General features: G+C 35.7%; 1 protein-coding gene across 5 annotated transcripts in view; it reads left to right on the forward strand.

Annotated features, from left to right (window-relative positions):
* Positions 1 to 12925, forward strand: part of SPEF2 (sperm flagellar 2) — a 157000-nt gene that overhangs the window by 37864 nt on the left and 106211 nt on the right. For all 5 annotated transcript variants that reach the window (XM_074357016.1, XM_074357011.1, XM_074356987.1 and 2 more), the window contains 2 exons: positions 1400 to 1587; positions 7560 to 7728. In XM_074357016.1, coding sequence (XP_074213117.1) covers positions 1400 to 1587; positions 7560 to 7728 — 357 coding nt within the window. The remainder of the gene's footprint in view (positions 1 to 1399; positions 1588 to 7559; positions 7729 to 12925) is intronic.

Below are 12925 nucleotides of genomic sequence, written 5' to 3' on the forward strand. Positions count from 1 at the left end.
TCTGTCCTAAATCTTCATCTAACTGCTTCTCCTCTCTTAGGTCCCTCTGAACTCTGAACTCTTTAAACTTCACGAAGCTTGCCAGAAAGCTTTGTACTTAAACTGTGTGCCTTCTCCATGGAAATGGCCTGCAAAGCAATACATCAATAATATATTCTGGTGTAATTCCTAAACCTGCCCAATGTACAGATTTGACCTTAAGGGTCACTCAGCCTAACTCCTTTCCCAACAAAAATAAAACAAGCAAAATAAAACAACAATACAAAACCAATGAACCTTCTGTTTGGGTCAGTGGACAATAGCAGCCTGTTGTCCTGCATTTAGCCACTTGTGAATAAATAAGAAGAGGTGTTTGCTCTGACAATCTTTCTGTTTATGCCAAGTCGTTTTTCTCTCCCTGCTTACCATTGAGGAAGTAGAGGGGTAGGGAGGTTCTGATTTGGCCAAGGTCTCGCAGCTAGTCCTTGACTTCTGTATGAGCGGGGCCTGAATTGGACCACAGTGCCTCCAGACCCAAGTGTGCCTCCATTGTACAGTCATTGGGTTCAGTTATAGGAGGCAAGTCTTGTTTCTGGAGCGTGTTAGCACAGGATAGAATTTCTCAAGGAGCCAATCTAACTCTTTGAAAAGAAAAAGCAACATTTGGTCATGCTGAGTTTGACTTCTGCACTTTATGTGAAGAAAGAGTTCCCTCAACAAAATAATAGTGCCAAGAAAGCAGTAGGTGATGTCAAACTGTTTAAATATTTCATTACTTTCTGCAGAAATAGATGTCTCTATGAAGGAGTTTTATCAATTTATTAAGACTGTAACAGCAGACGGTTTTGTGGTCTAAACACATTTAACATTTGTTGGCAAAGGCGTTATATTCTCAAGCCAGTATAATCAGGGAATTTCCAGAATATTTTCCAAGTATAAATCAGTATCCAAGAAGTCTCCCACTAAAAGACAAAGGGCATTGGCTGGAACAGACTTGTCAGGTTATAAGGCTCCTGAGATGGGGACGAAGGGGCCAGCTATGCTTAGGGTCCTGCGTGCACTTGCCTGCTTCTCTGAGATCCACGACTCTTATTTGCAGCCCATGAACTCAGGACTTTTTAAACACTTAAGACACAGTTTGTCATAAATCCACCAAGTACGCTTCTCTATACTATGTTTTGTGGATAGCATAAGCTAAGGGTGGAATATTTCTAACATTGTCATCATACTCGGGATTTAATGTATTTAAGAGAAGGTGCCTTCTTGTGATTTATTTGTTCCTGATTAAAAGGAGGTTTCATTCTATTTAGAGTTTTTTTCTTTCTTTCTTTCTTTTTTTGTCTATTGAAATGATGACATTGTTTTCACTTGAATCATTGCACGATGATGGTGACTTAAAAATATGGCTTTCCTGTCTTAGGCTTTGGCAAGACAAGCCAAGATTGATTTTGAAGAACAAGCCATCAGAGAGAAGGAAATTCATGAGCAGATTGCTGTAGAAAGAGCTCAAGCTCGTTACAAAAAGCATTATTCAGTATGTGCAGAAATTTTGGATCAAATACTTGATTTGTCTACTAAAGTGGCAGACTATCGAATGTTGACAAATAAGTAAGTATTAACTATTTTTTATAACTAATACAATAGAAATATCGCAGAGAATGAGAAAAGGATAAGATTGTGAAGCAGATTCTAAGCTGATACGTAAAGAAAGAGAAGAATGTTTCGTGAAAGCAAGATTAAGAAGTGGGGTTCAGGATACCTCAATTACTGACTTAATTCACCCATTGACAAGGTGTAATTGTATGTCTTTTAACATTTAAACTTTGTGTCTAAATTCTCTATAATCTACAAAGATAGATTTATTTGAAACACTAGAAACTTCCTAGAAGACTGGAATTAAAGATTATTTTACTGATCATTAAATCCATCTTCATTGAATCTTCTTTCTAAAGGAATCAACCTATTTATAAGGAAATATTCAATAATACAAAAAATATTAAGAATATCCCAAAATAAGAACAAAGGAAAATCCAAATAAAGCAGAAAGTTAAGAACAAGGAATAAATTGAAACACAGTTATACAAATAGCAGTAGATTTGCCAGTTACTGCAACTGAATTGCAAATTTTATCTGAACTTTCTGGTGGCCAAAGCAAAAAGGGAAATGCAGTTTGTCACATGATTCCCATTTCCCATTCTAGAGCTTTACAAAATATACAATTTTTCTTGATCCTCAGTTTGAAATAATAGTTTTCTCATGTGACCTCTCTTTAGGTACAATAAGTAGCATAGTGGATCTAATGGAGAATGACCTCAGCAACAACTTTTAAGCAAATATGACATCTGGCTTCAGAGACCTGTTTCTTGTGATGTTCTTTGCTGAAAGCTGAAGGGGAATGACATCACAGTAGATCTCAGTGAAAGCAGTTCCACAAGGACAAGGATAAGGCACTCCAGTTAAATTTGTGTACCTCTAGTGTAGAGAAAAGGGAACCCATCTACACTGTTGGTGGGAATGTAGTCCGGTGCAGCCGCTATGGAATACAGTATGAAGGTTCCTTAAAAAACTAAAAATAAAGTTACCATAAGATTCAGCAATCCCACTCCTGGGCATGTAACCAGAAAAAATGAAAACTCTAATTCAAAAAGATACATGCATCCCAGAGTTCATAGCAACACTATTTATAATAGCCAAGACATGGAAGCAATCTAAGTGTCCATCAACAGACTAATGGATGGAGAAGATGTGATATAAATAGACAATGGAATATTACTCGGCCATAAAAAAGAATGAAATAATTCCATTAGTAGTAACATGGATAGACCTAGAGAAAATCATACTACGTGAAGTAAGTCAGACAGAGAAAGATAAATATATGATATCACTTATATGTGGAATCTAAAAAATAACACAAATGAATCTATTTACAAAGCAGAAACACTCAAGTTCAGAAAACAAACTTATGGTTACCAAAGGGGAAAGGGAGAAGAAGAGGAATAAATTAGGAGTATAGAATTAACAAATATACAATACTATATATAAAATAGATAAATAACAAAGATTTACTGTATAACACAGGGAACAATATTCATTATCTTGTAATAACCTATAATGGAAAAGAATCTGACTATATATATATATATACATATATATACCTGAATCACTTTGCTGTACACCTGAAACTAACATAATATTGTAAAATAGTTCAATCCAGGAGCCAGAGGACTACAGTCCCAGGGAAGTTTCTGTGCTTTTGTGAGTTTCACCTCTAGAAACACCACTAAATTCTGAGGGTAAAAATCCCAGAAAAATCCCCTTGTATTTCCGCTAGAGGGTGGGAGAAAATAATAATTAAAAAAAATGTCCAGAGCATCCTCCATAACAATGTTGTACTCTGCAAAGGGAAGCAAACAAACAAACAAAAAACAAAACTACACCTTTACAAGAGCCTTATCTCATCTAGGAGTAAAGGAAAATTACCCAGTTTCAACCCTCTCCAGCCATTCCATTTTGCCTCAGGAGGGAAAAAAGTGCTTAAAAGCAGTTGAGGGTCACAGCCCAGGGAAGGCTCACTAAAACACTGAGATTTAAATTAAGAGATTAAAATAAAAATAATTTAGAACACTTTGCCTCCCTGCATTTTACTACCACACTAACAGGGCTCTTGTGTAATAATAGGGTATTTCAGATGAAAGAATCAGACATGCAGTTTCTTTGTCAAGAGGACTTCTTAAGAAACTAATGTAACAGGGGAGACATAATAGCAGAGACAAAGAAAAATAAGAGGAATTCACTATAGCTGCAGAAAACATTAAATGCAGACCAACTCTAGTCCAGATTAACAGAAAAATCTTATACTAAAGGTCTATTTATCTCAGTATAACAATATGTCAAACTTTCAACAGCAACAAAAAATTACAAAGACATAAAAAATGTCAAGAAAAACAGTCTGATGTGACAAACTAAGTTTCAGAGCAAGACTCAGATATGACCCAGATTTTGGACTTCTCTGATGAAGAATTTAAAATAACTATGACTAAATGTTAAGGGTTCTAATGGAAAAAAAAATAGGCAACATGTGAGAACAGAATTACATAAATAATGTAAGCAGAGAGCTAGAAAGTGTGAGAGATAAAGAAATGCTAGAAATTGAAAAAAAGAATTGTAATAGAAATGAAAAATATCCTTGATTCAACATGAGACTGCAGATGACAGAATTAGTGAACTTGAGTGAACTTGAAGATAGGTCAATAGAAACTTCTAAAACTGAAATTCGAAGAAGAAAAGAGGCAAAAACACAGAACAAAATGTCTAAGATCTGTGGAATAATTTGCAAGGTGTAACATGTAAGTAATTGGAATATCAAGAGGAAAGAGAATTCCAAAGAAGAAATATTTGAAGCAGTGATGGTTAAGTATATTCCAAATTAATGATAGACTCCATAGTACAGATCCAGAAACCTCAAACAATATAAATAAAAATATCAAAAAATCTACACCTTAGCATATCATTCAAATGAAAAGTTGAATCTACATAGAGTGTCAGAGAAGAAATAAATGAAATCTATTAAAATAAAACTAAGCAGATTATTTCTTCCTACATTTTGAGTTTGTGTCTTACAGTGAATTTGTATCAATGTTTTCACTTTTTGTCAAAAAATTGTTCATATTAATCCTTACTATTTCTAAAGTCTGTTGAATCAGTAGTGATGTTTCCTCATTCATTATTAACATTGGTAATTTGTGTCTTTATCTTTCTTGGTCAATTTGGCTATAGTTTTATCAATTAAAAATCATTTTATAAAAGAAATACTTCAACTGAAAAAAATTGTGAACTTCTAATGTTACCCAGATTGAGATCTTCTTGAGAACCCATAGTGACAAGAATGAAAGCCAGGTGATCTTCAGGGTCAGATAGAAAAGAGGAAAGCATTCCATCACCCCTGGACTTGATAGGAGCTTTCTCCACAGATCTCACCCCTACAACCATGCTGGAGACCCTGTGGGGAGCCAGAATTGCCACCTCCCCCAGCAGTAACAAAGATGTCCTCCCCTCTGGGGGCAAGGAAGACCACGTGGGGACTTCTTCCATACCTGTCAGTAACGTGGTGGCCCCTTCTCTTTCCCTTTCCCAAGTGATGTCAGAAAAACCAGCTAAAACAGAAGGTTTATTTAAGATCCAGAGTCTTGCAACATAATTTGAAAATGTGCAGATTTCCAAAAAAAAAAAAAAATCACTCATCATTATAAGAACCCGGAAGAGCTCAAACTGAATGTAAAAACTAAATGCATAAAATTAAAGTCCCAGAGATATTGATAGAAATTTTTAAGGAGGTTTTTACTTTGGAATTTTAAGTGTCTACAAAGGCAATATATACATGCCTATATTTGGGTTGAATTCTGTCCCCCACCCAAAAGATATGTTAAAGTTCTAACCCTCATCCCTTACAGTATAACCTTATTTGGAAATAGTCATTACAGATAAGATTAGTTAAGATAAGGTCATTCGAGGGTGGGACCTTAATTAAACATAACTAGTGTCCTTATAAGAAATAGAGAAGAGACACACAGGGAGAACCCCTTGTGACAGCAAAGGCAGAAGGTCACGCAGCTTCCGAAGGATGCCAGTGATCCCAGTGACACCTGCCTCAAAGAGCCTGATTCCTCAAACCCCAGTTCTGTGAATGCTTTTGTTGGGAGATGTTGGGCAGATAGTCCCAGTAGCACTGGGTGGGGGCCAGCATGAAAGTAACCTGATGGAAACCAGCTGTCCTAGAGGCAACTTAGACCTTTCTTTTCACCCATAGAAGTATTATTTCTATGTCAAATAGGTGACTTAACAATCAACTTACAGAGCACAACTAATCAGCAAGTTGACAACTTTCTATGTGTATTTCATTTGATTATTGTAACATTTCACGGAGGCCTATACTAGTCTGTCTTTTACTACCCTATAAGTCCTGCTTCATGAAAATTAATATAGAGAATATATTGGTTATAGGAAGCCATTTTTACTTTAATGAAAAAATATATAAAATTTTAAAGTTTCAGAGGTGTTGGTATCATAAACTTTTAAGGGACCTTTTACTTTAAAATTTTAAGTGTCTCTTGCAACTGAATACAATAATTACACATATGTGTTAAGATCTTGTTAGTCTACACTACGAACAGGCAAGATCAACTCATATTATTCTCTTTGTGTATTTCTCTAAACAATATATTATCAGTATATTTGTTTTCTAAAGCACAGGGATATTTTTGGCATCAGCCTACTTACATGAACTGACTTTTGTTAAGATTGCTTCTTAACAAAATCATTGATATTCAGATTATAGGATATTAATTCAGTAATTGCAACGTTAAATTTTGGATAATATGTAAGTTGTTAATCATTTATTTCACCATAAGAGCCAATGCCATTTCAATAATTCCAATGTTATAATTTTTCTATGCCTGAACATATTAATTTCTAAACTTCCATATCTCTATAAAGTAATCATTAGCAAATAGAAAAATTTTATTAATGGAAAACATTCTATTATATTTGAGGTTTACATTTAATTCAAATACTACTTTATTATTGTGGAGAAACATTCAGAACATCAAATTTATCATTTTAACCATTTTGACGTGTAGCAGTGGCATTAGGTACAACCATACTGTTTTGCAACCATCCCCACCATCCATCTCCAGAACCTTTTCATCATTCCAAACTGATGTGCCTATTAAATAATAACGCCCCATTCCCCTTCCCTCCAGCCTGGTAACCTCTGCTCTACTTTCTGTCTCTATGACTTTGTCTATTTTAGGTGCCTCATGTAAGTGGAATCGTGCAATATTCATCCTTTTGTATCTGACTTATTTCATTTAGTGTAGTGTCTTCAAGGTTTATCCATGTTGTAGCATGTATCAGAATGAAATACTACTTACTAAATCGTAATTTCAAGCACTAGTCCCACTATTAGAAAAATGCTCCTGAATCATGTCAGCCTCTTTCTTCCCTTTATACATTGTGTTCCACTTGAAACTATTTTTCTATCACTCTGTCCTGATTACCTCCAATTTGTTCATCTGACTTAAACAGAAGACGTACTGACAAATAATAGTAAAGGTTATCAAATGTGCAGTGACAGTAAGACTGCCATACATTAGATTCTTCTGTTACAAATCATTTGCAAATGTGTAAATCAACTGTCATCTTAAAAGGGCCTTGATAAGTATTCAGTCTGTTCATTTTGCATAGGAGGACACTGATACCAGAGCAATTAAGTGATTTCCATTTAATATCACAGCTGGAAATTAAATAACCTATGTTTTGTGATAGTGCTCATTATTTTTAAATATATTATGCTTTTAGTTTCCAATCAAAGAAAGTTTGAAGAACCAGTGACTTTAACATTCATTCATTCAAACCTACTAAGCTTCAGCCATTTTACTAGCTGTTAGGAATGTCATAGTATGTGGAACCTCTGGCCTCAAACTGCAGACCCTTGGGAATGAACATGGTAATAGAAAGACTAAGATTGAAGATGTATAGTTAACTATTGATTCATCACTACCTTTTTTTCCTTTTTGCTCTAGCCTGATTCCATATAAGTTGATGCATGATTGGAAGGAACTGTTTTTTAGTGGAAAACCCATATATGAGCAAGCCTCTCTTAAGCATCTATCTGCTAAGCCCTCTGCAGAACAACTCGTAGAACTGGAGAAAAGGGACTTCCTAGATAACAATGATTATGAAGAATATAAGGTACCTTCTGATAAGAAATAATTAGAATGCAACGTAATAAATGGTGTTTCTTTAGCATTAATTTTGTGATTTTATTTTATTTCATCCCTATTAATAAAACTGGGCATTTTATGTTTGCATTTTCCTCTGGTTTAATTTCTGTTTATAGTACTAAGTTTTAAATGCCTAACCTATTCATAATCTATTATCTGTTACTTCCAGTAATATTAGAGAGTGGTCTGAAAAAAAATCAAGCATAATACATTGGGTAGATTGATTGCAGAATTTTAAACAGGTTTTAATGTATCCATTAGCAGTTCTCTTTGTGTGAGCAATCTACCTTTGTTTCAAAACCCCTGGTTAAATGTAATCTATCTAATAGCATATTATTTTTGGAGGCAAATGGAAGAGGAAAAGGTTTTGAGTTTTCTGAGTAGCATAGATGCAAAAAGAATTTTATTCAACAATTTGAAAAAAGTATGGGGTGCCAACTGTGCTTCTTAGAAGAGCTGCTGAAAAAACTTTGGGGTAAACAGGCCAACGTCCCCTTATTGGCACCTCTAACTACTAACTGTGAGACCTTAGCAGCCAGTCCCTTAAATGCTGAGAGACTCAGTTTCACAGTTTATGAAATGGGGATAATAACATGACTACCTTATTTTTTATCATGAATCTTTTTTTTTTCAAATTTCAATCTTTTATTTGCTTTAATAATTTAATTTTTACTTACTGATTCACTCAACTGTATATTTATTCCTACCTAATTTGTTCTACAGAGCATTTAAGATAAGAACATAAAATGAAAATCAGGATCAGAAAAAAGAATACGTGTTAGATAATCAAAGTGGGAGGAGAATTAAAAGATATGTAAGATAGTAGTTTCTACGTAATTATTAAAGTGAAGGTCAATGTTAGGGCTGGGCTTCCAGACGGCAAAAGCAAAAATGAAAACATGATATGTACAAAATTACCTTTTACCTATAAAGAAACCTCCTAAAATAAACAAGGCTTTTTTTGGTGAATCTTATTTAAGATAATATGTGTTAAACACTTAGCTGAGTGCACTGCATGTTGGATGCAAATAGTACATACTAATTTCTTAGTAAGTGCAACAGGAAAAAAGAAAAGAGGTTTCAACCTAATCATTTGTTGACATTTAGCAAATAGTTTTTGTTTAAAGGATGTATGAGTAAAATGAATGAATGACAATGGACAAGGGCAAATTGCAAAATAGCACTAATATGTGAAGACTGAAAGAAAAGCTTATGATAAAAAGATAAGGACAGAGAATGAGATTATGAGAAATTACATGTACACCCTGTTTAATTGGATGAATCTATGCTTGTATCACTAAAATAATTATTATTGATTAAGGATTGGCCAGAACCTTATGGGATATATGTGCACATTTATTTTATAGAGTTGTAGCATATACTAGATCTAGTATGTCAACCCACAGTACAATGCTACATAATGAAATGCTTTGACAGTATCAAACCATTTGAAGATATTCCTTTCCATTGCAAATTAAGTCATTTTATTTGACAGATTTTGCTGATTCATGAAATATTTATTTCTACGTTATTTCTTAACCAACTCTATCTACCTTATTCTTGTTGCTTTCTTAAATCAAGAGACCCGGTAGTCTGCAGCTTAGCAAAAATTTGCCTTTTAAACTTCTTTTCTTGGTTGGGAAATTGTTACCACAGGAACATGCTTGTCTCACCCACATCCTGAAGTGGCGGGTATGTTTCTTTTGCAGGAGATTATAAACATTTGTTAGGAGTATATAAACACCTGGTAATGTAATTTATTTTGTTTATGGCCTCTGCTGTTTTCCTAGAAATGAATGTTACTTTAGGATTTCTGATATGTGTTTATATGCTGTGTTCCTTTTGACTACGTGATGGAAATATACCACATACAGGTGCTAAGGTATACTGTAAGCTATCCTGTCATCATCCTCTGTATTAGAGCTTTTGTCTCTTCAGATACTTGTTAAATGTTTCTGCATGTAAGTAAAAAAAAAGTTTCAACTTGTAAAGTATAGTAGTCTGTCACAAAAGGCAGAAGATCAACACATCTGGCTTAATAAACGTGAAACAGTTTTAGCAAAGTGTTAACTTTGCTCAGGACTTTTAATCCTTCAATCAAACACAAAACTTAGAAATTGATCTTCAAAAAGTTTACATTCTTAGCATATTTTATATTAATGCCCATACCCACCATCCTTATAGAACTGATGCTTCCTGGTTTTGAGCCCATACTTTTAAATCTCTATTAGAGTAAGCTGTCATGTTTAAAATTTTTAAATATTACACCAAAAAATTGGCATAAAAACAAACTTCTGCTCATGTGTACATTGTATATAGCTGCCAAAAGTTGACTCTTATTTCTTCCTATTATTTCCCAGTCATTATACTCTTTTTGTAGAATGGCTAAATGTGAGAGAGCTCTAGTCCAGAATGATGCGGCCAAAAATATAATTTATCTCTCCTAAGGAGGCAGGAGCAACATCATGGAGCAGCCAGAACCTACTGGGATTCCAAGGCAACCGCCATAGGGTAACAAAGAGTTCTTAAGTGGAGAGTGGGGAGGAGTCCCCAAAACCCTATGGACCATGGGCAGCAGGCTAAGCCAGCAGCCCAGCTGCTCCAGCTTGACTCAGAGTGCAGCCTCTATAAGGCAGCCGGTGGTTTTCAGTTATGCAGTGAACTCCTCCTGGTAAACCCCCAGATCCCCCAAATGCAAATCCTTTTCATGGTTCTTACTGTCAAATGATATAATTCCATAGTAATTCGTTTTTACATGAGCTCCTTATTAGCAATTATCTACTGAATGAGTTTGAGTTACTAAAATTGCGTATACATAAACTAAAATTAGCTCATGGCCACAGTTTCCTGCAGATGCAGATTTTTTTTCTAAGAAGTCCCTGCTGCAAAGTGCTTGGCTATTTGTAGAGCTCCCCTGTGCATGCCCATGAACAAGCTGTAGTTGAAATTCCTGCAATTTGGAGGAAGGATGTTTTGTGTCCAGCACATCATCCATGTTGTCTGCAGCTGGTCATGGTTTTTAATTGCTGCTGCTTTTGTTTTTAATGAAAATTACTATTTTAATGATCAACTGAGTCTGCTGTGGTGCTGGGTTAACCTGACAGTGTGTGTCACGCATGTTTTTGTCAACAGCACTTTGGGCTGATGATTTTCCATTAACGAGACTTTAAGATGTACTCATGTATGTTATGGTTTAGCATTCATACTCTTGTCACTACAGCAGATACATGCATACCCTTCCCCAAATTTATGTATATAATGACATTTATTATCACTAGGTCTTTTCCCACTGGAGAATAGGAACACAGGACTAAATGGTTCATGGGATTGTTTGTCTTCCTACATAAGTCTCATCTGATTTGCTTGACCCAAAGTCTCCAGATGCCATCTTGTTCTTACTCTCCAATTCCAGCTTTCGGTGTTGATCTAGTGGCATTTTAGATTTGACAGCTGATAGGGACGCTCCAGCTTAGCTCTTGCCTTGCTCTCTGTCTTCCTAGTGAATGATTTATTATTTGGTTTATTATTTAATGGTTTATTATTTAACCAGTTCTCTGTGGGCAGAATATCAGCTTGAAGCCTATATCACTTAAGTGACGCTACTGAATAACTGACCCAAGTAGAGTGATAGATTTTGGTAGTGAGTATTAGGGTCATGTGAATAGATCATTGGTTTTTGGTTTTGTGTGTGTCTGTGTGTTTAAAGATAAATGTTGTATTAGCTCATACTGTCGTAAGAAAATACTGTAGACTGGGTGGCTTAAACAATAGGAATTCATTTCTTACAGTTCTAGGAAATCCACAACCAAGGTGCCAGCCAGTTTGGTTTCCTGGTGAGGACACTCTTCCTGAATTGCAGATGGTCACCTTCTTGTCATGTCACCTCATGGAGGAGAGAGAACTTTGGTTTCTCTTCTTTTTCTTCAAAGGACACTAATCCATATGGGAGCTCCACCCTAGTAAAAGTCTTCTAAGCCTAACTACCTCCCAAAGGACCCACATCCAAATACCATCACAGTGGGGGTTAGGGCCTCAACATATGAATTTTGTAGAGACACAGTTCAGTCCATAACATATGTGTTTACTCAGGATGCTTAAAAACGTCTCAAAGTGCGAACTTACTAGTGAAGTAAGGGGCCCTTAATTTCAAATGAAATTGCTTATTTCATGGCCTCTTTTGTGCCCTGCTAAGAAAGAAGTCTTAATTTAATGAATTAAACCTATTGACTATGAAGAGATGATGGCTATATCTTTTATTTTCAGAAATGCAGGAGTATATGTGACTTTTAAGTAGGTAGAGAAAGCAATTGCTCAAGAGTTGAGATTTTCTATCAGATCATCCTGCTTTAAAAATTTCACCTGCTGTTGTACCTGATGCTTCACCTTACCACGTGGGGTAAAGACATGGATGGAGACATCAGAGGCATCTGCTGAAATACAAACATTCCCCAAGAGAGGTAACAAGAATCACGATCAGCCTCCAACATAGGAGCTAAGAAAGAAGTTTGGTACTGAAAGGAAGGTTTCCGTATCCATCCTAGTTTGGCTTTTATGCATTTCATAGCTGCAGTTTTCCTCTTCATTTGCTTAGGGTTTTGACTCCCGCTCCCTAAATCCCTTCTGTAATGGTAAAGCTCTCTGGCTGACTTTCTCAGGCTAGACCGCATTGTGTGGCTGTGCCTCGATAAGATCTCTGTTATGCTCTAGAATACTGATTCATGGTAATCGAGCATAGTGGTACTAACTTACAAAGAAAAATATCAATGTATTAGTTTTCAAAGGAAACTTCAGTTGCCCTAGGCCCATAGTTGCCAAGGCTATCTTCTAACTGCTGTGGGCCAAGGACTTCAGAGGACTGGAATTTGCTTGGCAGAGGTCGGAGACTGCGCCTATGGGGTATGTGTCTTGTGTAAGGGAAGGGAAGCTTGGGTCATAGGAAGGGTATTTGGCTTCAGATTATTGGAATTGAAGACAAGCTGAGTTCATTAGAAAACCATGATAGGAATAGCTGAATTACATTATCAAGTTCAGGGCATTAGACCAGAATTGAAAAATAGTTTGCAAAGCCAAAGAATTGGCACCCAAACAGAAGTGGAATAGAAAGAGGAGAAGGACATAGCCAAAGAGAAGAGGCCTGGATGACTGATATGAATAAGACTAGAGAG

Source organism: Camelus bactrianus, chromosome 3 (assembly GCF_048773025.1).
Source record: "Camelus bactrianus isolate YW-2024 breed Bactrian camel chromosome 3, ASM4877302v1, whole genome shotgun sequence".
Lineage (NCBI taxonomy): Eukaryota > Metazoa > Chordata > Mammalia > Artiodactyla > Camelidae > Camelus > Camelus bactrianus.